General features: G+C 34.0%; 1 protein-coding gene across 3 annotated transcripts in view; it reads left to right on the top strand.

Annotated features, from left to right (window-relative positions):
• The window catches only part of LOC111033076, a 152,266-nt gene that overhangs the window by 106,773 nt on the left and 18,724 nt on the right, over positions 1–26,769 (top strand). For all 3 annotated transcript variants that reach the window (XM_022313666.1, XM_022313667.1, XM_022313665.1), the window contains exon 7: positions 12,863–13,084. In XM_022313666.1, coding sequence (XP_022169358.1) covers positions 12,863–13,084 — 222 coding nt within the window. The remainder of the gene's footprint in view (positions 1–12,862; positions 13,085–26,769) is intronic.

The following is a 26,769-nucleotide window of genomic DNA, read 5'->3' as shown; positions in this document are numbered from 1 at the left end:
ATCGGGTGAATTACGGATTCTGATTAATTCCGCGAAGGCTGCCGCGAATTTACTTCGTCCGGCTCGCACAGCGCCCACCGCGGGCCAAAACGTCGGTAACTCATCGTCCGTGTCCGACGCGTCGTCCGGTCCAACGTTATCGCGACTTCCGGAAATCCCCCTACCGAAATTTGGAGGCGATTTTCGTTTGTGGCCGACTTTTCGTGATACATTCACTAAGCAAGTCGATAGCCGCCAATACCTGTCGAACGTCGATAAGTTGTATTATCTGACTGGGTGTTTGCATGGTGCAGCCTTGGATGCGATTCGCAGTATACCCGCGTCTGATGATAACTATCAGTTGATATGGTCAACTTTGTCCGCGCGTTTCTACCGCCCGCGCATGGTCGCGACTTCGCTGTTAGAAAAAGTGTTAAACGCGCCGTCGTCGTCTCAGGAGTCATTGCACGACTTAACCGTTTTTTTGTCTACATTTGACGAAAACATTTCGTTATTATCCGCGATGGACATTCCCGACCTCGGGTCGTTCATTCTGTTTACTTCGGCTTTCCGTGCGCTACCGCTCGCCACTCGCAAATTATTCGAATCCACCATGACAAGTNTGTATCTCCCTCTCTCTCTCGCTCCCTCTCTCCGGCAGCCGCGAGAGTCAAACGCACGCGACGGTAGTTTTTAATCCTCTTACGTATTGTTAATATTAATAAACTTAATAACTATTTTCGTGTTGTCTCGCGCCGGGTGAGAGATGAACTTTTTCTCCGAGACGACGAAGACAGCGACGTTTAATGAATTTCCAAAGTGCAAATACGCACGCGACAGCCGTGTCCCGGCCGGGCGGTGTGTGAGTGAAGAACTTAATATATATATATATACACGCACACACATTAAGTACCGTTGTAACGGAACTCGTCTGTACCAGATCTAAGACAAAAGCTTTCTTCTAACCCTCCGCTTCCCGCGAAAGATCGGCGACGGCCCGTGGCACACAATGGATGGTGGTGGGGCGAGGGGGTACGTTCGTTTGAAGTGTATGCACAAGTACGACCGCCGGAGCCGCCCTTATTGCTCGGGCAACAAGTGGTAATTCTTCTAGAAAATGCGTGACATGAGAATTCCTCACATTCCATGTTAACTACTATTTTTCCCCCCTTGCTCATATAAAACCTATTTGTTGAATCGTCGCGACGTATTTTAAATCGTCGGATGCGGAATAAAAAGCTTACAATATTATTCTAACCTTTTCGTTGTGGTTCTATAATGCAGTCGTATTTGCTTCTGAAGTATTACGGAGCTTTATAAGTCTTATGCTTAACCTCGAGTTCCGAATTATCTCTAAAGATTATATCACTATTTTTGTATGTCGATTAAATTTGTATTTCCTCGACGATATTGGATTTTATTTTTTGAACATTTTGCTCTAGTATTAGATATATACATATATACATTTATAATGCATCTCGGCTGATGCTTAGTGCGTATAATTAATAATATAATCAAAGTAAACATTTTAAGTTGAACAAAACAATATTTCAAAGAAATTTTAATTTTAAATACATGACTACCGATTTTACTGTCATATCCCCTGAATATAATTTTGTTTGACTATATTATTGTATGGTAGAGCGTATCCATTTACGTGGAATAGAACCATTAGTGTTTATTTTACTATGGCTAATAAGACAATCGTTTTGGCTTGTAGGCAAAGGTTTCATGGTGGAAATGTTTTATACTGAAAGGAAGTTACACTCGAGTAAGCCCAGCAGAAGAATTTAGGGTTCCACACGGAAGCGTTCAATTTCTGTCACTTTTTAACTTCCTTCGATATAATATATGAACCATGTATTATATTTACTAATGTCTTCCTCTCTTTTTATTATTATTCTTATAATAGGACAAAAATTATAATGCTGTAGAAATGCAACTCCAAACGAGTTGACAAACGGCTATAGTTCACTGTCTTAACATAAATGTAGTACACAGTTCATTCTTATTTATTAGCATTTATTAACTTTAAAATATTTTTCGAATATTTTAATGGTATATATTTATGTATGTATGGTTTATTTTTTAATTATTTTCGCTCATTTTTATATTGAAGTATGTAAAACTAATTTATTTGTCTTCAACAATCAAAGATAAAAATGTAAAAAACTTCATCGTGTGTATTCAATTTTAGTTTATAATCTTCGAATAATAATATGGTCTAAACTCCCGACACGATTAATACCAGATGCCTTTAGAGGAGTGCCATGAACCTGTAGACAGATATGTGTGATGTGTGTACACAACGTGACTTATTGTATTGTGAGACGTTTAAACGATTATTAGTATGCACATTATTGTATTCTATTGCTATATAATCGTTAGGTAGTATTGATGTTGATAATAATTCATCATTCTTCAAACGATAAATTATTATCGTGCTCACGGTAAAATAATCTTAACTATAATAATTATTAACTTGTATAATTTAAACAATAATAATACTGACTTGATATATTTTTAGTATTAGTGCTATATAGTGCTTACATGTACCCTACTATATTAGTGGTAAATTATTTGCGGTTTTAAAGGGTGTTACACCTCTCCTGCTATATTTTAAGGCACAATAAATAAAAATATATTAATTATATTTCCCCTCCCACCCAAAAAAAATAAAAAATACAATGGCGTGGGAATACAAATTTTAAATAAGAATATTAGAGACCATTATTAATAAGTCAACTTCATTGTTGTGCTGTATTCAAATTAAATTGCCTTTATTTTTAAAACTTATCGCGTAACATCACTATATAGATGTATATATTATTTATTATATATATATAATCTATATATTATGGCTCTTTTAAGAATTATTTTATCTGCACAGTATTTCGATTCAAATGTTTCAATAATGTTTTGTGTGTTATTTATATGCCGTCGAGTCATTATTTCTTTTCCCAAGATATACAATTGTTTTAAAACTTCCATTTTATCATTAATATATAATTGTTGATACCCTTTTCCCCGTATTATATCAACTAACCTAATTTATCGCTAGAAAATCTCGGTTGAACAACGAATTTCGTCTTGATTGTAATTGAATAACAAGCGGCGCTCAAAGTTCTGAATCCATCTGATTGCCAATAAAATAACAAATAAGAGGATTAGGCGCAATGTAAGCGATTGAAGATATTCTTATGTGAGATAGTCAAAACTGGTCGAACACATTGTATTTTATAAAACAATTTCTTACAGGATATAACATGGATAATGGGCTCAATCTAAGTAAGTTCAACAATCAAATGTTAAAAAGTAAAAACCCCAAAAATAAAAATAAAAAAACGGGAAAGCGGAAAAAAAAGAATTAGATAAAGTTTATCTCGGGAAATGAAATATTGCAGTTTGTTCTCAAAGAAAAGTTGCCGTTACGGCGTTTGCACGATTGCCGCGTCCGAAACTTTCATCATTAGGACTCGGGACGAGAAGTGCGGTATACGGTCGTGGAAATTTTACCAGACAAGTCGGACGAAATGGACGAATGGGTTGGCTGTTTGGGAATGTGGGGTGGGTGGACAAGATCGGACGACATATATAGGTGGGGGGATGGGGGAGGATGAAACACTGGGTAATATGATAAACATTTTATCGCAGATGTTCGCCTCGCAGCGACGGTGCAGACTGCAGACGATGCCGTCAAGCTGCCACTTAACGAGACTTACTAACTTCGCGAAACCGCCGCCGGCGCTGTGCGCTGTGGCACTCATCGACGGGCGACACACGCCGCGATTGTTCGCACTCTATTCCCCGCCGCGTTTTACCGGACTCCGCGAAGAAACGACGGGTGCCCCCCCCCCTCTCAGTCTGACAGTGTTGTTTGTCTCGTCTCCTGTCGACTTATACATCAGTGCCACACTAATAATTCCTTTTTAAACGGATAATATAGAGGTACAGGTAACCGTGTATGGTGTATATGATGAGGACGGACATACAGAGACCTCCAGTTTATCGGCTGGCAGACTCGGTCACTGCACTCATATTTCTATATTATATTTTGTTTTGTTAAAATAATGGCGGGGGGTATCATACTAATTACATATTATATAATGAATACATTTATATATTTCGCATGTTGTAAGGAGGGTTGAAGCCCCTAAACCCCTCGTGTCTATGACCTTGAATAATGCACCTACACTATAGTCTACAGATAATAGAACAGCTGACCTCAAATCATTTGTTACATGTGTTGTGTTTTAATTATTATAATAGCGGAGGCCATATAGTTATCCCGGTATGGTATAATGTAACACATAATATATGCTATAAAGTCACCATAATAATTATGTGTATACGAATTTCCTCTGTCGACCGCCATTCCGATAGCAGTACCTCACTTGCATTTAGTAGTATTGTAGACCATCATGTCCTGTTCATTTTGCTATGTACAAAGTATATTATGCGTTTATGTCTATATAGTGCACGAGTGCAGTATAAAAACCTGTGCACTTGATCGACCTTCTTCTATTCAGCCTTTGATATATCCGTCCACTCTGTAAAATAAACACATCAAACAGATAAACTAGTCCAGAATAGTTTATATTATATATTATGATACCTATTTTGTATATAAAAATGACGTAAATTATAATAAACATGACACAAAAACAACTGAGCGCACGCTGTGTACGTGGTGTACAATAATATTTTTATGACTCGACTACATATCGTGTCATTCCTTATCTTTGTTATATTTTGCAAAGTATATAGTGTAACAAACTTACGTCTGTCACAGACTTTTATAACACTAGAAATCACATAATACTTGTCACCGCGTTGACGGATGAATAGCATCTCGTGTAGCCGTTTTCTCTTTGGCAAACAGACAAAATATATATAGATAAGTCCTCGATATTTTAGTATGTATATTGTATATATATATATATTATATAGGCTCTTGACGTAACATACGAATTATTTATCTTTATTATTCGACATTATAATTTATAATAGCTGATGAACATCTCAACTGTTTCTGTACTTTGTACTATTATAGATTTATGTGCCTATGCCCTATATATAATACGTCTGTGTATATATAAATGACACAGTAACCCTAATCCCAGCTTCATCACCTCCTCCCCCAAACTTTGCGCGCACATACCTACACCATATGCTGTCCTATCGTCGTCCGTTGTGATGTCATTGTCTGTCTATATTATACTTCTCTCAGTCACTGCGAAAACAGACACTCGCGGGAGGAGTTTACTCGCGTATATTTACACTATATATTCAATAATTGGGTCAAGTATTATAATATCGATCGCGACTTCCGAATTAAACGGCCTGTTGTATGTATATATAGTGTCGCACGCGAAATAAACACGAGATTGTCCCTCGCGATACAGAGGAGGGGCTCACCCCCTCGCAGTGTGTTTGCATGTCCCGATGAGGTATAACCGTACTGCGCTCTCGCTCGGTCCCGAAACAATAAAAAGCCAAAATCTATAACAGCACCGGTGGCGGCCTGACGCGCCGAAATATTTCTAGCTTGTTTTCTACGACTTTCATTCCTCATAATATGCCTGCTGGATACTTCTCTAAAGTATTGCTCTTTCGCGATCGCTGTCATACTTATATTATTATCTTATATTTTTGACGCTAACACTAACCGTAATATTATATAATGCAGGGATTCTCAAACTGTAGTTTATTACTGTGGTTACATTATATTAAAATGGGCAGAATTTGGTATTGTATTGGCAATAGGCAAAAACCATAATTAATGGCTTTGTTATAGCAGGTGCATAGGTATAATGTGAACGCATCGGTAGCGAAATATAATATAAGACGACACTCCAGTCAAAGTGGTATTTCAAATACTGAAATTGCATCGTCGATACTTTTTTTAAATGGTCTAGAAAATATTATATCCTCTGACCCCCCCCCCTCCCCCCGAATTTTGGGACGTTTATCTGGCTAATTTATCGAATGCAAAACTATCAAATTTATAAAATGTGACTGAACACCATTAGCTTTGCAGCTCGTATCGTTTGAAATATTCCACGCTACGCTACGCGGGTGTACGTACGGTTATCGATCAAATAAAGATGATAAAAATAACAATACGTTACCTTTTGTTCGGAGCGTTTGTTAATGGCTTGAAAAACATTTGCATGCAATAAATTTAAACATTCATGATTCCGCTTTCGGTGAATAATTCAAAATGTTTTGTCTATACATAACCAAATACATATAATAATACGTATACATAATATATAATAGATATACATAATAATAGTAAGTATATACATAGTACAAATAGTCGCGTATTTTTGTTTGAATTTGTTTATCCTATGTTAGTTCAATCAAGATTGCGTCACAAAAACATTGGTTCATATAATTTTATCGTCGTATAATAATTGTGTTTTTCAGACATTCCAAAACCCACTACTGAATTATACATGTATTTAAAAAAAAAATATATATATATATACGAAACAAAACAAAACTTAAGTTCCCTGCCGTCACCGCAGCGGCGATCTAATAAAAATAACTATAAGTACACAGTACACAGCTGTCGAGCAATAAAACAACAATATTATTTATTTTCAAAGTATAATGTATACAGGAGGTACACACGTTGTATACTATAATTATGTACGATTATGTTCTGTACGGCTATCATTGCGGAAAAAAAAACTTTACCACCGTCGTATCTCTTTCAGTCTCCCAAAACTTCGAGTCGGCAATATCAATAATTATCGACAAACCAAAAGTTTTGAATATATTATTTGCCTCCACCCTCGCCTCCATGACGTGCGCGAGCGCGTTATAGCGTATTTATCGTATGGCGCCGGGTTATAATATGCGTCTCAGCGTGTATTTATTTATGGTCTAGTTTTTTATTTTCTGCAACAAAAACCCAAAAGGCGATTCCTCACGCGACTGCAGCGTTTTTTTTTTTTTGATGATTTTTTTTTTTTGTCTAAAAAAGTGGGTTGGAAAAAAAGTAAAATATTATTTTCCTCCTCCCATTGTTCGAGCTTTCAGAGCTTAATAGAATTCCGTTTCAGCTTTTTTGTTTTTGTTTTGTTTGTTTGTTTGGTTTTTTTTTAGCGTGGGAGCCACGCTACAGTTCCGTGTGGCTCCGCTTTTGTCAAATAAACAATAAAAAAATGTATACACATAAAAAACAGAAATAAAAGGTTCAATAAGCCTTGCATGTTTTTAATCGCATTTCTCCGGCATTTTGCCGAGACAACGGTAAACGTATAAATGTATATAAAAAAAAAACCCCGTGATGGAATTCTCTGGTGAATTATTGAAAAATATAATAAATAATAATTCCGTAAACTCGTCTTTGCGTGGCCTCTCGGATAGGCAATTCATATGCACTAGTACAACACGACACTGCTCCGCCTTTGTATATATACGCTCCCTGTAATATGTTCCGTGATATATGAATTCGCCGTCCAATGGATTCAGATTTATCGCGACCGCATAGATTTTGTGTGCGCCTCATTGGCATTCAAAGTTCTCAAGAACTTTTCGTATAGTAAATTTTCCACAACAAATTACATAACGTTATTGCGCAGTATTTTTTTTTTTTACTTTTTTTGTTTCAAACAAATTTGACAGACCAAACATCCGAATAAATAATAATTCAACTATTGCAAACATCAGTTTTCGGTAAATTCTATCCGTATTTCATCCGAGCACTCGTCGGGTATTCCAAGTACTGTTTCGAGGACTTTGGTATGTATTCGAACATTCAGTGTAATAATAATTATAGCCATCTACTAATTTACTGGGAACATCGGCCGATTACCATAATCAAACAAATAATTACCGACGTCCATGCCGTGTATTAAACCTATTATGCACATTGTACGCTGTACAGTGAGTAGTCACAGTTTGTTCAGTATGAGATTCTGAGCGTAGCGATGAATGTATTGATTTTACGATGATGTATTTTTTTTTTAGTTCTAAAAGTACCAATATACAAGAATCAGTAAAAAAACTGCTTCGATTCCAACTTTTTGATAACAAACTGGATCTAGTTAGCACTTTTGAAAAGTACAAATTAAGAAAAAAATTGAATTTTTTAGTAAAACCAATTTTTAACAATATCGATTTCGTTTTTTTAAGTGTAACCCAAAAACGAATAGTAATTACTTGACATGTTCACCAAATTATTCTATATTATAACATTTTCTGTTCATGATAATTTTTTTTTGTTGTTGCTTTTCTATGAATATTGATAAAAATTGTTTCGTTGGGTTAAAAAGTTGGACATTTTAATACAAAGTTTCTTACAAGTTCAAGTTAATGTAGAACTAAAAAATATTAAAGATACATTGGCTCGATTTTTATGAGCGTCCTACAAAATTTATAAAAATCAAGACAATTTTGCAAATAACTAGTTTAAATGTATAGAATCTTTGACTTGTAAATTTAAAACAAGGCTTCTTCTCGTAATTGATTTACATTGTAACCAAAAGATCTATAAAATATATAACCACAGTTTTTATATCGATATTTTTAGTTCAAATTTGGACGAAATTAGATATTTAAACAGAGAATAACAATTTTAGTTATTTTTTTGTAATTCAAAACTATTATTCGTGAGTACTTAAAACTTTTGAAGTACATTGTTATATTTTATACACACAATGACATATTCAAATGCAATGTTGTTTTTGGTGAAAATTAATTCAACCTACTGAATTACTAATAGTAAAATAAATTACCCTAATATTAATATTATCATAAAATATACTTAGTAATGTATACCGTTTTTGCCCAGAATTATTTTTCGTATGTACCTAATTTAAACTTCATTAAATTAAAATTTAACTCACGCATTACAGTGACCCGCTCGGTAGGTACTCATTGCACTTATATTATACTCCGGACTATTTTTACAAATTATAACCGATTAATATTCATTATTAAAATTAAATTACCATTATAGCCTCTGTGTCTTCCATATCCGGTCGTGTAGTATCCTTAGCACACAAACCTTATAGTTCAAAAACTCACCTTTCAAATTTTGATTTAGAAAGACAAAATGTTCAGAAACATTATCCTCTAAATAATTAAAAGTATAAAAGGAAAGTTTTCACTTTAAAAACAGAAGTTTGTATCTCCACAACACGCTCTTTAAGTATTATAAAAAATCTCAAGAATTCGAAAATATGGTCTTTAAGTGTATATATAAAAATTCCAAAACTGCTTTTATGAAGAAATAGGGGGTTAGCAATGAGAAGGCTAGGTTTTGGTAAATTTCTCAGCACAAATACCTATTAAAAGTGTACTTTATCAGAATTCAGGAATTGATAATTATGTCTATTTTTTTGTTAATTGCTATTGTTAAAAATCACTATAATATAGATTATATTTACCTTCTACTCTTATTAATATTAACAATTATATCATAATTAAAATTATTAAACTAAGTGATTTTTTTCTATACGAACGACAATCAAGTTTATAATCTCGTCCAATATAACAACACAAGTTTGAAATTTAACACAGGAATTAGTTGTTACTTGTTTGTGGCATTATTGTTCTCAAATATAGGTCACTGCCATAAAAATACTTGTATTAATATTTTCCATTTTTGTATCTCTTTTGGAATTTAATAAGTTTAGTTATACGGTAGTGAAGTTAATGAAAATTTATCGCCCTGGATTTGTCTGAGTTTCATGCAAACCGGAAGAAGAAAATGTTAGGTTATGAATCGCGTTTTACGATAAAGTTACCGGGTCTGGAGCGGCGGCAGTGGTATTGGCTTGGCTATTGTGTTGAGTTGTTGTTCTCAAGACACATAAATTACACGGGGAAAACACTATTAGCCGAAGTAAGGGCGGCGAGCATTAGGAATAGTTCAAAATCATATGATTATATATATACACACATACAATATACATACCTAATATGTATATAATATATTGTGTATTGTGAATGCATAACGACAACGACGTTTACACCGAGTATATTTTACACTCGAAACAGATACACCACGCATTTCCCGTTGTTATCACGTGATTTACGCGCTACACGTATAACCGCAGTCTAAAAACCAAAGAATAATAATTCGGAATACCAGCAGGGATCCCTAAGAAATTTATCGTCTTCTAATAAATTGAAACGTTTAACTGTACACATACACCATTCACTTTTCGTCGTCACCGCGGACGTGTGTGTGTGTGTGTGTGTGTGTGTGTGTGTGTGTGTGTGTGTGTGTGTGTGTGTGTGTGTGTGTGTGTGTGTGTGTGTGTATTTAGTGTTAACTTACGGAAGTGCTCACTATATAGTTTCAAGCCGACTTCGCTTGAATTATTAAGCTGGAAATTTATGTCGCTATACGTCCAGATCCGCAACTCGGCATGTCAATTATATACCGTCGCTTAGAGTGACGTAGTATATACTGCCGTAGTGGTTTTTTTTTATAATTTTTAATTTATGTAGTCTTACATATTTTACCTAAGTTATCTCGAACAATTTCGAATTTTTGTCACTTTATATTTTACGATGTCTCATTATACCTTTCAGTCGCAGTTACGCCCCGTCGCTACATTTCAACGATAAAACCGTATACGCCTTTTGTCAGTTGTCTAACCGTCATGATGCACACACAACAATATACATATAGTTTAGACATATATTTATATATAAGTTTATATATATATAATGTATATACGAGCATTCATCGATAAACTTATTGACTTTAAGCAAATTACTCTCGGAAGTCGAACGGAAATTGTTTTCAATTTACCCAGTTGGAAAATTCGATTTTTTTTCGATTATTTGGTTTCTCCAAAAATTAATTTTTCGAAATCGTCCGAATTTCCATTCGTTTTATTATTTGACGAACAACGTTACCATGACGCACACAACTAACACTATAGCTGTCCTCCCCATTTTGTCTGAAGGGTGATGGAACAAAAACATATATTACCAAACATAAATCGAACATTTTTATTTCAATTTCAGTCACATCTATTATTCATATTATATTTTGTTTTAATTTTGTACAATCCTTGAATCTTTCACATGTTAACATTCTTTTTTTAACATCTCAATATGGGTCATTTAAATCATACATTTGTAAAACGTATTTCATTCCTTCCACAAAATGCTTCCAACAAAAATGAAATCCGTTCGATATAATAGTACAACCGCCGAATAAATAACTCCAAATAAATAATAATTTATGTACCTATGTACTTACTTTGTTTTCTTTATCTTGACTATGATTTCTCTCGGAACGATAATATGCAACAACATCGCGTAGATAGCCAGATATAGAAATATCTATGTCGCAAATTCTATGGAAATTGTTTTCTGAGAAAATTATGTTTTCAAAGCAAGGACATAATTATTTTTCCTATTAATCGCCTGATCGTGAGTTTTTGTTAAATACGAACATTTTTCATCTACCGCATGGTCGCCCATTAATAAATACAAACGTTCTCATTGATCGTGCCCCCTGTCCCGGAACAATTTATTTAGCGCTCGTATTTTGATCTACCCCTCGCAAATACTTATCATTTGTTCACATTCTGTGAATTCTGAAGCGCACTCCTTGTGGGAAAAAAAAATGAATTGAGCACATCAAATGTGTACATTTTTTTTTTTCTCGTTCCAAGTGGAATGTCATTAACGGTAATTGTTTGGAGCTACCTAACTAAAACCGTACTTAAAATTACAAATTGCTTGGGTATCCTTTAACGGTTGTTGTTTAAACGTAGCAATTGTGTTTCAAGTATTTTACATACATAAAAATCTAAAAAGTCGTCTCCTCCGGTATTTGTGGGGGAGTTTTTTGTTATACTCACACTCAAGTCATAATAATGCACATCGATGACATATGTTGTTGCGTATATAATTATAGTATTATACTGAACGTTATAGCAACAGTTTTGGATAACAATTCAAAAATGTTAAATTATTTTAAGTATGTGCTTTATCTCAACGCCTGTTATGAGAAGGGAACGCTAGTGAAATGTTCGTTTATGGGAAACTCAAAAAGCCACTTTGGCTCTTTTCCAAATTATCTTTCATTTATTAATTTTCATGTTTTCCCCCCTCTAACGCAACACAATGTACTTGAAAGCCAACTGTTATGCCCTAAATTGCCAACGATTTGCGTAAAAATGATATGTGTTTTTAAATATATTTCGCAAGTAGGTACTAGGTAGCACAATAACATGTACATTTTTATTTTTACATAACAACCCTTAAATTCAAATATTCGAATCGTATACTTCAATCAAATATTAAAATATTAAATGTATTTATCTACAAAACCGTTTCATATACATAATAATAAATGCAAATGTAGTGTACCAAATAAAATGTTTTTACTGTTTTCTACAGCGTACTGTTAATTTATTTTAAGGCCCAGGGGTAGAATAAAATAATAATAATAGTGACACATTTGATTGTTTTTAAACATTGTGTCGTAGTATTAGAATAATTATTACTTACATAATATATTCAATCTATATGTTTTGTATATAAACGAATTCGCCAGCATTAACAATGCAGCGTTCACCAAAAACTAGTACCGGGTTTTTAAATTATTTGTTTATTCCTATAATTTACCCTAGGTTCTTAACGGTCGGTTGTATTTTGTTCAAAGTCGCTGTAGTTATATTATTTGTATGTACACACTTCATCATGCCATCTTTATCATATTGCAATCGCACCTCTCCTGCCTCTTGACCGCCATTAAATGTTGGCATACCGTCAATATAATATAATTTCATACAATGCGAATATTAAATATAAAATAATCGTCGTGTACATAAACACGTATAGATTATACATGTAATTTTTTTTTTAATCATTTATTGTCATTTTTATGATGTTATAGTCGAGGAACTCTTGTGTTTGGCCACGTGGAAAGACGGCTCAACGAAGTACATGATCGGTAAGCTGGAACACGCTCCTACGTCATCAGACGAAGAAAAGTACCGGTGCTTTGTGGTGGGCAAATCGATTGGTGGTACGTTCGACATGGCCCAATCAGGTGATGCGACGTGTAATGGTATGTCGTCGCCCACTGACGGGTCAAGAACGATGAAGTTCGTCAGAGGTAAGTCTAGAAAAATCATATATACATAATATAAAAGTATACTTAAGGACGCAGTACGCACTATATGCATCGTCATCAAGTCCACACCATTTCATAATCCACATTGTTTTGTATCCGATGAAATTGCCTTCAGTTAAAGTACATAAGCATCCAATGTATTATATCAGGTCTAATTTTATATTTAGATCTTATTTATAATACTATGCATTTTTTTCGTTCAACGAATACTAAAATTGCTGTTATTCTCAAATCGGCATTATAATATTCTAACAAAATTGTTCAAATGTTCAATACAACCATTCATTTAAGTATTTAAAATTCTATTATTTCTGTTGATCCTTAGCAGATCGAAAAAGCATTCATATTGCAGATTCTGCAGAATGTAATGAAGAATGTTTATTTCTAATAAAAAGGTTCAAAAGTGTATAATATATCGTCTCTCTTAGAAAGTAGAAACACAATGTATTTCAGACAGCAATTGTTTAAAAATGTTCATTCATTCCAGACAGATTTTTTTTTTTTAGTAGTTAGATTTTTGATAAATAAATGAATTACTAATTTAAGTTTGAAACAGTACGATATACAAATTCACTTTATTGTTCATGTGTATTTGTGTATTATGATCGGGATTTTTCATTACTTGTAGATTTTAATGTTCGTTATAAAACCTTTAAAGTTTTAATTAACTTACAAAAAACGTTTAAAAATTTGAATATAACAAAATTTATTCGTTTTATTTTTTTATTAAATTTTAGATTTCTTTTGATAAGAATTCTTATTTTAAAATTAAGACTTTAAATTTGAATATAAAGTTATTCATTCCATATATAACTCTATATATAATTTATTTTAAACTTTTACTCATGTTTATAATATAATAACTTAAAATTTGAATAACGTCAAAAACACTTTAGTGAATCGAGTTCCACTTCGATGCGTTTTTCGTATTCGATGAATTATCCAGGTCAAATGTATAATTAAAAACAACAGTATATCCTATACCGAAGGAGGACGTTAATCGGAGTCCAGTGTCTTTACTAAGTAAGGTTAAGTATTCAGCAGTATTTCCAGCCCATATTTTTTTTTTTATAATAAGTGGTCTGTTGTAAAATATAATCTCGAAAAATCATTCAATACCTAATGAATACGTTCATAATGAAATAAGCCTTGTTTTTTTTGTTTAAATATTTAAATTTGCGCCTGTTAATTCAATTTAATTACTGTCTGTGTTAGACACACCACAAGAATAAATTTCAACTAAACTACATTATTTTCTAAATGAAAATGTAAAATCGTTTTCCTTTTAAGAGTATAAGATAAGTGACCACTAAATGTATACATTTAACTTGTACTTTAACATCAAATAAATTACATAATTTTAGGTAGGTAGATACTAGTAATAAAATATATTTTCCGATTTTTTTTTATTTATTTATTCGACTCGTGTACATACAATATTTCACCAGCCTTGCGATTTGATGTATACGTCATAGCGCGTGTAATCGTGACACGAAAGTCTCATCGAATGGTAGTTTATAATAGTCTTAAAACTTCACCTAACCCAAGTGTAATGTTATTTTAAGGTGTATACCTTAGGGGTGCGTCATACTTACTAATGTCTTGAAAAAAAAACTTTGTGATTTATGACGCCCTCAAAACCGAGTGTCGCACGACTGTTAAAAAGTTTTCACAGAAGTAACTTTTAAACCATAACTAATGTCTGGCAAATTAATTCTTTCAAAGAACAATAATATTAAACTTCCAAATAGGGGTTATATTGTGGCAGAAAAAATATGATACTTAAAATAATGTATTTTATAACCCTTTTGTCTCATGGTAAGCATATTTTAAAAGTGAAAAAGTTTTTGTTTTAATTGATTTCAAAGCAATTAAAAGTCATTGAAAGAATTAACTTCAAACCACCACCACCACCACCACCACCACTTGTTGCCCGATCGCAAACCAATTTCCATTCGAATCGAATTTCTTCGAACTCTAATTGCATAGCCATGTTTAATTTACATAGATTTTTTCCAAATGTGTACTATAGTTTTTTTTTTTATTCTATTGAACTCATTTATTGATATAACAAAATATTCATAATGATACGGTTGATCAAATTTGTTTTCTTGTATACGAGGAACCCGTGATTTAGGCGATACGTTTGTTTTTATTATCGTACACAATCGCACTCGCGGAAACAAGTCCCATATCCAATCGTAATAAAACAAAAGTGCTTGAAATGGAAAAATCAATGTCGTAAATATATATATATATACATAATCTATAACGACGTGTCCCGATAAGCATTCTTAGATGTTTCGTAAAGTTTACAAGGTAACGATGGTGGTGGTCGTCTCTTTTCAATATATTTTCATGTTTTTCGATAAAAACTTATATTTAATTTACGAACGCCATCGAAGTTTATGTTGTATTGTAGTTGGACGCAAATAGTTGGAAAAATTGAAGCGTTTCACGATGACGAGTCCGAGCGTACACGATATAATGCATGTAATCTTCATATGATGTCCGCTATATTTATATACGTATATACATACATTTAGGCATTTGTCAAAACTAGAATTCTATTATATATACGACGACGAGTGTACTGCGGCTGTGTATTCACTGGTTATCGCATTTTTCACGCACAAACTTTTATGTTGCGGAAGTGAATACGAATCGCCCGGAGATTTTTCGATTTTTATTTCAGACACGTTTCGCTCGCGAAAATCTGTCCGCCGCCGCGTAGATTTCGGATTAGAAACTCTGTCGGTCGGTACTATTCTTTGCAACCGGCGGCGCTTTTGTACTATTTTTATTTGGCGCGCGCGTGTATACTGCCGATTCCTACACTGAAATATCGCGTATCGACCTTATATCCTGCTCCTTTATCCTTATCCGACCGTACGCGTCGGCGTGTGAATTTTTGAGTTTGTAGTCGCACTTTTGTCGAGCAAACGCATATAACAATATAATATGCATATTATATTGTCTCAGAGTATCAAACTTTCGATTTTTCGGACGACCGCGGAGCTCCGTCTCTTTGTAACTATAGACGTGGATAGTATTTAATTATGTATGCAATAACAAGCCTAATTAGGGTTGGGATGTGACTGTGGGTGGAACATTTTTTGTGATAATTTCAATTGACTCGACGTCTCAGTGTCTACCACGTGGTGAGGGTTATATTATATTATCATGTAATGTAACGTAACGTAAACTTAACGAGCTAGTTTTCAACATGGCTTAGGTACGAGGAAAAGTTCATTTTATCTCATAGAATAAAACTGTTAAATTCTACGACAACTGACTTGGTTTGGTGCATGTTTTCATCGTGGCACTTCCTGATGATGTTTTTTTATGCGTTTGAATAATAAAATGAAGATAACACGGCGCAAACGATAGGCAATTTAGCTACACCACTTTCGCGGGTCTATTTTTGCTGGTGTCTCATAATAACTCATATTCATAACGTCGTGGCGTGATATAGTAATAATAATAACAACCGTACTAAAAGTGACTGGTGTGTACGACTTGATAGTTGATTCACCATGCTGTAGCCCTTAAACTAAATCCTTGGTCAGCAAAATTCACATGATACGTACAATTTCTGATTTTCAAAAAAAATACTATTTTCTAATAGTTATTTCTATTTTTCTTATAATTGTATTATGTTGAACTTTTAAGAGAATTGTGCGTAAACTTTAGAGTGTAAATAATATAACTTGAACGATACCAGATACTAATTTTCTTTACGTTCATCTAGGTATTTGTGGTTCTAATATGAAACGTGCAGCGCAAAAAATGTTCAACATCTAACTGATAATTTGATTTGAATTGGGTGGTTTTTTTTTTGGTCTAAAACTTTCAACCAAACAACATTGCTTTTTTATCAATATTGAAAAGTAATTTTCAATTGAACTGGGTTAATTTTCTTTCTAATGAATTTAGGTGTTATTTATTCCTAATTCGTAGTTATATATGAGTACCTACTACATAATTTTAAAAGAAAAAATTTTACCCATCAGTTGGCTTGGTCTATATAATAATAAATATCGACAGCCAAACCGACCAAACATAACATAATTCAATACACATTATATTAAAAAAGATGCAGTGGGTTCGATATGGAACATTATAATATATAATATGACCGCTGCCGTTGGATGTCAACACGCGGCCAGAGTTATTAAAATCGCTGCCGCCGGTATACGTACAAACGCACCCCAAACACACATCGATAATGCTCAAAGCTCGCAGTTCGTCAGATCCTGTGTATTTGTACACCACCCCTTCAATGCTCGGTGCCGTATTGTATAGATATGCGTCACGTGACCTGTATAAAATATTAAATAAGTATTAAGTATTTTAATATATTCATATGTATTCACGGGTAATAAAGTGTCCGGAAATCATTTGCGTGCTCTCTGCCGGCGCCATCTTTTGTAATATAAGTATTAGTAAATAGGTACTTATGGGATATATGCCCAAATAATAGGTACTATATATATAATTCATCTACGGTATTCACGCCTCGATCATTCGAGCCGCACGCACGTGTCGTCTGTGCTCTACTTATATATACCTTTTCCTTCCTATACGATACATCTGCTCAGTCGACCCAAATGAGTTAAGCATTGTTCTAAAGATAAACACTTCTCCTGATCAACAGTGAAACCACCACCAACACTCTAGTACAACGTAGTACTCGGTGAGCATGAATCGTACTTGTTATAATTAAGTATTATTGCGAAACAGCGCAAGTTCCGTGATGGTACCCCACCCTTCCATATCTAATTAACCAGATAAAGCCTTGGTACTAATAAGTATACTAAGTGTTGTACTCAAAAATCAATCAATTAATAGATCCTATGTATGCAATTCGATTGGCAGTTGTCTAAACACTATCAGAGCATCACCACTTCGTCTGGTCCACTTCTCCAAATCCAATTAATAAATAGACAAAGACAAAACCCTTTTTATGTTTAAACTAACTTCTACACTGCCCTGTACGGTTAGTGCTACCAAACATGGCCAATTTAATAACGTGCAGAAAATTAAAACGATTATTTCAATACATCACCATCCTCCTACCGCTTTCTATCGTTATGGAGGAAATATTACCTATTACCTGGAGATGATGCAATAGCTTAACTCAATTATTTGCATTAGATTAACTACAAGCTGCATTAAACATGGCAAAAATCACCCAATAATTATGTGCTCCAAATCATCAAACTTGCCTACAATCTATACTCTCTCTCTGTGTCTCCCTTAACCAATCATAAGGGGTTCTAAACGTACAAAAAACTTCGTTGTAGACATCAAAAACAAGCACCCACTAAATTTTACCAAAACCACTAACAAACAAAGGTCACCCAACAATCCAAACAATTTACAAATTCATATGCGGTATTCCAAAGCTACTTATTACCGCCCCTTTAATGGTGTCAATATTAATAACGAAACTATTATTTTTAAATGTATTGAAAAATTTAAATCTATTAAAATATCATCCCTAATTTCTATGCCCACTTAATCCATTCTTACAAATACTTCAAACCAAAAATTGATTACTAATTCATATGCATCCAAAAACGCACTATAAAGGGTTTCATGCTAGCCTCTCAAATTACAAAATCCGTCTCTACAGAATCCTTTCCTAGTAATCCTTCCTCCACCCCAAATGACTTAAGAGTATAATTATTGCGGGATGGTGTAGTTCATTTTTAACAAATTCAAATTTATATTAGTCCTTGCAAGCCACAGTATTCAATCTATGAATTTCTCTATTCATGTTATACCACAATAACAATAAACAACCGCTCGATTTCTTATTATAAAACCAATTTATAAATTGTATTTTATTCAATAAAAAATAAAAATATACGATATAATAATTATAATAATATCGTGCATGGATATTTTTTTATGCTTTTTTTTGTTAAATTATAGTCACTATTATTGATTGAATCCGTCAAAAATATATTTTATGATGACATGTAATTATACACTGCACCCCTCGCCACTTAAACAAAGGGATGGCCACGGACAAAAACCCTCTATGTCTGGTTCAGTAGGTAGTGGAAACTATACAAAATAGGTATATATAATATAAATATATTTTGTCGATATCAAATCGAATACGAATTTCAACGCTTGTCGTCTCTATCCACCACTGTACATTAATTATTATCATCCATAACAAAACCACTCATCGTATTTTAACTCAGAGTTTCTTAACCTTTTCTAAACCACTCTAAAATAAAATGTATATCCAAGAACCACTCTCCTCTTTCCATAAAAAAAAATGAATATTTTTTATTGTTTAATATTTAAATGTGATTTGGTTTTTATCGTGATCAATACGTAGAAAATCCAAACTGACTGAGATACCTATATAGTAACAAATGGAATCAGAAATGTCATTGCTGTCTTGCAGATGTCAATGCACTGACACCGAAATTCGATTAAATTTTTTATTTGAAAATGTTTCTGCATTTGAATGTGCAAAACTTAAGAAACCTCACTGTAACTGATTCAATTATGCGAGATCAACGTTTTACAAAATCTACTAAGGAGGTGTTCGAATTTTACTATACATATAGACGCTTTACTCGATGTTAAAAATAAATAAACTATTAGTATTAATTTATTGTTAGATTGGAGTGGCGGTTATAACAATTTAAAACATATTAACATTTTAAATAGCTTACCTGCAGCACAAAATTAATGCATGCTTGATAAATTCCGTAAAAGGTTACTTAATTTTAAGTTTGAGCAGCTAATTATAGCTACTAAATGAGAAATTCAAAATGTGGTTTTGCTATTTAGTTAAATTATCTTCTTTAAACACAGATAGCAATTAATGTTAGGTTGACATGCTTTATACGTTATTCGTAAGTAATAACAAAAAAATATTATATCTTTCTTTGCCCGCTTCTTCCTCTATCGCACATAGGTACAACGCGTCGAGCAAAGCAATATTATAAATTATAATATATAGTGTATTCCTGTAGTATGGTCCTTGAGATCTGCACACGACGTGTTCTCCCTTTTCACGTCCGTATAAAACTGGCATGGCACCCTCTTTTGTCTTCTATACCCATTACAATTGTTTTTATATTTCTTTAATGTCCCTAATCCCGAGTAAAGATATGTTTTGTTCCGTCTTCATATCATTGAAAGTTCGTATAAGGTATCAATTTTTTTTCCTCTCCAATTATTAAGCTAAACACGCACGTACGTATTTTACCGTTTATAACTCCATTAGTTTATTGCTAAAATAAATATAATTTTATACGTCGTGACCGGTCGGTTGGAAAAGAAAAGAGCTACGTGAAATTTCCACGGTATAATTTTCGTATAGTTTGCACGTAATCCATGAAAAACGTACTACCTTCTACTACGTTCCGAGTGAACATTTAGAAAAGGGTCGAATTCGATTAATCGTTTTCCGATACTTCTAGGTGTATTTTTGGTATCGGATTCAATCTTAATTTGTTTTGTCGAAACAACTACACAATGATGAGATGGTGCTGGTTTTATACATCTAATTTTATTCAGACTGTCGTGACAAACGTTTGCAATTTTGTAAATTATGTTTTATTTTACTGCAAAAAAATCAATTTTTCATAGTAGTAATAAATAGTAATACATTTTTAATACCTTTCATTTTATTATAAAATAATAGTTTATTGTTGTATATTACAAAACAGTCGGAAATACGTAAACCATATCAATCGAAGTATACATTTTATTTTGTATGAAAAAAACAGTTTACCTAAATATAAATACGAAATTGTGTTGTACAATATAATTAAAACTACATTTACTATTGAAAATAAATATAAGTTAAGTTAAAGTCTTAATTTCAAAAACAATTTTTATTTGAAAAGTTAATAATAGCATGTTTTTATTCGCTGACAGCGAACTGAAAACAAAATTCACTGACATAACCTTATAATTTATTATTAATTCTTATACTCTTTATTATTAAAAGTTTTTTAAATATTTTTTAATGTAATTTACATTCATTATTTTGTAATGAAAAATTGATATTAAAATGCAATAGTACCAGAGTAGTTTTTCAAAGAATTTTAATTGTTTTTTTTTTTAATATTACAAACATAGTAGAATTCGTTTTATATTAACTTAAACTCGATTCTCGTGTATTAATTTGTCAAAGAGTTTAAACAAAAACCATCAACTACACAAATACTACTCAGACTTTTTTAATAATATTGATTAAAATTTCCTTTATCATCCGTGACCCGTAGTTTAACGGTGAACTATGGTTTTCCCGTCTTTACACAGCACTGATCAGAGATAAAAACAAATTTAGTAGAAAAAATATTATAACACAAATAGATTGTAATAAATTAAAATAATAGTCCTGTAATATTTTAATAATATATATATATGCATATAAGCCTGATGATATTTTATTGTGTTTAAATATGTACTTATTTTCCTCAGGTATCTACAGCACAAACAATATCTAAATTAATAAAATAACAGTATTAAAATGATTAATATTCACGGACATTTATGAGTTGCAATTTATGCGTATTTCTTTTTTACTACACAACTTGGTTAATTACAACTGTCGATTAATATTGTGTCAAAAAAAGCTATAATAACCGGAGCCAAACCGTAAAACCGACATTAAACCCTCTCAGCCTTTCCTGATCCGCCATGTTCCCCATTATACTGGCATACAAGGGGAGTAAAAGTATATTGCTTAAGCCGTGAAAACATTTTATTTGGTTTTTATGGTTGTGACATTACACGGGTTTTACGATGCGAGTTGGAAAAAAAATCTCGCTTTAAGAGATATATCACCTTCTGCCAAAAAAAAATCAATTAATTTGACATATATTGGCTTCTTTTAATTTTCTCGACAGTGAACGGCGAAAGGACCGTTGTCGGATTTCCCGGCAGACCCCTAGTTTTCAACAGTCACTTTGGAGGACAGGAGAAGAAGGGTCGCTGTTTAAATTTCAATAAACATAGTTCTCAATTCGTTTGTTCGTTTTTCACTGAGGGTTCTTTGGGGAAAAAAGCAGTTTTAGCACTTTTTTTGACTAGAGTATATCGTAATAGGAATGCGTGTTCTCCTCGTTTTCCACTTCAACATCTCTAACGCGAGTTATATAGTCACAATAAAAAAACGACGATACTTTTTTTTTATTTTTAATCTCCAAAACTTAACATATTCTCGAGGACCGTTTATGTAAAATATCTCGAAATGTGCGTCATCATGGTATTATTTATTGGCCCGTCCAGGAAATGGACGTTTCAAGTGCCTATATATACTCGACAAAAGCCATTTTTTAGACCGAACTGCATAAAATGTCTTTTAAAACACCATCCTATTTTATTTGATTTGCTTGCGTGATTTAACTATTTAATACTTATTCGATTGCGTTCATTCGAAAATCGTCTTTTTTGATACTATCTGCAACAGCTCAATATAAATATAAAGAAAGCTTATAGAAATCGTTAACTTTAATGAAACACTTAACAGTTTTTGGCTTACAGAATTTTCCGTGCTCCAATACATTTATTGTTCGTTGTGAAACCGTCAGACTGCGACATTATATAACGATCGATACAATACACCTTATTTATATCGATACGCAGTGTTAAATTATACGAATAATGTAGATGCGGTGGTGGTTCGTCGCCCCTCCACCGGTCTCGTGATACCAAGTCCTCGAGGATCCAAACAATATATTATAGTATGAGTGGTATACCTATATACACGAAATCGCAGGTATATTAATTAATGGTTAATTAAACCCATCTCTTTCAAACGTCTAACATATAAATGGAGTCACTATTATGTATAGTATATACATAATATAATGTCTATGATGAACTTTGCGCCTGAGGGGCGGCGCGTGTGTTGAGTAGGTATTTATATTGTACATATCACATACGTACATACATACGATAATATATACGTATGCGCAACCGTGTATAATGTGGCAATCCGAAACAATTTACCGCCGCCGACTTGTAAACGACCGTGTTTGCCGGCATATGGCCCCCTCCGATATCGATTTCCCGGCAAAGAATGATTGTTAGCTTTCGGCGCGGTGACGGACGGACGAAAACGGTGGCGGTGTAATGCATGGCGGATGGTATATACACACCTTTATGTATATAAGTACGATGCAGCTTGTGTGTGTGTGTGTGTGTGTGTGTGTGGGTGTGTGTGTGAGTGAGTGTGTGCCATATAATATACGTTTGGACTGGGGCCAAACTTCCTATGTGCACACGGTGGCGGGGTGGTAGAGCAGTGTGTGGTGTCGTCCCTAAGGCGGAAACGAGCCGAAAGGGCGCGTCGACGGCGGTCGGCGGAGGGACCGGTCGACGACGGGGGGGGGGGGGGGGATAGGACCGCACTTGGCGTACGGACGGCGTCGCGGTAGGGACGGTGGAGAGGATCCCATTATACGAAATTAAACATTCTCCGCGGCCAAAGGGGTCTTTATCGCGATGTATATAGAGAGAGCCCCGGCGAACGTGGGAATACCGAGGAGCCGGGGTGCGCTTACGCGGGGGCAGACGGACGGTCCGCGGTGTGCAGGCGGGGGTAGAATACGTCAACCTACGCAATCGGAATGGACGAGATAAGTACATGCCAGTGGATTGTATCGTAATAAATGAAGCGCGAAATAATATAAACGCCTCGGCGGGCGATGTAGTGTAAGTGGTTATTTTTGGTGCGGCGGTGGTGGTGGCGGAGCGACCTGTCGGCCGGCGATAACGCGTTTCCTCTACAGCCTCCGATGCAGCCCTCTTGGAGATTGAATTAGAAAATAAAAAAATAGATATACAAATAAATCAAAAATAAATCAAAAATACTACATAATAATATATAAAAATATAAAATTATAAGCTACTATACAACAGCGTACTATACGCGTGTTAAGTCGACGTCGCCGACGCAATTTCTACCGACGTAAGTGTAAGTCGTAAGTCCGGCACCGGTGACATTTCTTATATAATAATACATAAGTACATCGTGCGTGTAGCAAAAAACAGTTTTTAAATAAAATATAATAATTACACGCACCCTTCGTGTTGTCTTTGATTTTTAATTCCTGAACTGTATTTTGTCTGTTTTTGGAGTATACAAACGAAACATAATTTGTTTTGTATTTTCTACGATATTTACGCACACTGTAATATTTTATTATAATATGCATATAGTTATTAAATATATGAAATTTTTTCGTCGTATTCACTAAATAATAATGTTTGTCACTATCATCGTTATTCGAATAGTTATGCAAGTAAAAAGCACTTGGTATAGGAATTTTACAAAATTCCCGGTTATCGCGAAATTAATCATGAAGGTTTTGAAACATTTAGAGAGTGATGATGTTTAAAATATTATATATTTGTAAAGCAATAAAAGAACGAAGTGAAAAGAATTTTTAATAAACAACTGCGATAATTGTTTTTTCAACAGATATATGATATTATAATAGAAGTCTTCTAGATGAATAAAACATTCAAGACCAATATTAATTTTTCTACTGACGGCCGATGATATGATAATATAATTGAATAGTTTTATACTATCCGAGACCGCGAACGAATAATAAATCTCATCGTTTTTTTTGTTGTTATTATGATTATTTTAAACACACTTTATACCTTCGAAATTCCGATACGATCGTCTTTGACGAAAAACTTGATCGTTTTTCAACGGAAATCTTATACAACACTTAATTTTATTTTGTTATTTTTATTAAATTATACTCATACGTTTGCATTATTACAAAACAAGCTGTAATTGTACATTAAAATCATAATTATCCATCATGTAACGCCAAATCAGGACGACGCTGATGCGCAAGTATATGTACAAATTCTGTAGACACTTAATTTAATTACTATATCTTATATTCCTAAACCTATATTTTCCTATACATATAAACAAACAGTAAATATATATGTATAAGGAAAACGTGACACATTTAAATCTGATTTCAGTGGAAAATCGTCAAATCCTCGAGATGCACCACTATATATATTACTGAGCCGGCCTATTTAATCGGGAATCTCCTGAACCTTTTTTTCCTTTTTCATGTCCCGATTTAAGCTCATACAAAGTAGGTAGGAAATCCTATTTTCAATGATTAATAAAACTAAATAAATATCCCGATTGCGCCTTATGTATTTTTATATAAATTTATATATGCTTTTAAACGAGCTAACAGTATTATAAAATTATGTAGATATATTCCTAACCAAAAAACTAGTTCAAATTGTCTCTGAATTGAAATTTCGAAAAACTTAAGAATAAAGAAATAACGGTCTAATTTCGAATTCATAATACCCACCTAACGATAAAACATTATACAGTTATATTTCTATTCATTTTATACACTTGATGTATTTTAATATTTTACCATAGTACTCATAGACATTATACATTCGTAAGACAGAACAATAATGTATGACTCATTGTAAATTTATAATCTGTATCAATTTGCTCAGTAAAAATGTATTTTAAAATTTTTTTTTTAGTCATTGAGCATTCTATTATTAGGTATATTATTCTATAACGAGTTTACTGCATAATAATTGTATTAAGACCGACCAATACTTATGAATTTATGTTTGTGTAGTGAATAATAATTATGTGTTAAACAATCAAATACCGACGTATACAAACGTTATTTCATGTAAAGGTTATTCTTTGAACCAATGTATAGGTTAGGTATGGGTGTGTTAAGACGCAATCGGGACACCAGGTTTACATTGGAGACTCAATAGCTAGGGCTACCTGCAACTGTGCAGAACTGTCTCGACCCGATCGGACATCTCCGATTTAATATATATTTGACGTGCTTTATTTATATACCTGTGCGTTTCGTGTTCATCGGAGTACGTATGGACGTATGGTTGACGTTTTAACAACCTTAAATCGAACGTTTTGTTTTCGTGCGGCCAGTCACCGTTGTCTGCAGTTGCTGCGCGTGCGCATTTCGACCGCGGGTTAAGCTCATTGTCTGTGCACCGCGCTGTGACGACGGGCCCGTCGGTGGCGTTGACGTGTAGAGAGATGGGTGGGGGTGGAGGTGGGGTTGGGAAACGGACCGACAGTTAAACCTGCCGCAAGTAGTAATTTGGCTGCTCGATCGGCCGGAAAGTTAATTGTTTCCGAGCGACGTGGCCCCGCCTCCTCGGTGGCCGCCGAAACTTAACGGGCGTCGTAAATCTTTTATTAGGTCCCGGGGCCCCGCGAGGAAAAACTTTACCACCGGCAAACCGACCGCGGTGGTGGTGAACGTGGTCCGTGTGCGTGTGTGTGTGTGTGTGTGTGTGTCTGTGTGTGTGTATGTCTGTGTGTGTGTGTGCGTGCGCGCGCGTGTGTGTGCGCCAGTGGTAAGTTTGGGTAGCTGGGATACACGAGCTGAGTTTCCCCGAATCAGAGCAAAAGTTTTGTGCACACAATACTGTCGGTGGTTTTTTCCGACCGATTTTTTTTTCCTTTTTCTTTTGTCAAGAGCGTGGAACTCGAAAGTCGACTCTCGCCACGAGGCTGTTGTACGTAACCACTCGAGTGTGTATATTGTATAATGTAGTATGTACGCCGCCGTTCGCACTGCTCGCGAGACGAAGAGAAAAAACTGTTTTACCGCTGAAACATATGTTTA

The sequence above is a fragment of the Myzus persicae genome, unplaced genomic scaffold, assembly GCF_001856785.1.
Source record: "Myzus persicae strain clone G006 unplaced genomic scaffold, MPER_G0061.0, whole genome shotgun sequence".
In the NCBI taxonomy this organism is placed as follows: Eukaryota; Metazoa; Arthropoda; class Insecta; order Hemiptera; family Aphididae; genus Myzus; species Myzus persicae.
This window is presented reverse-complemented; position numbering and strand designations above follow the sequence as displayed.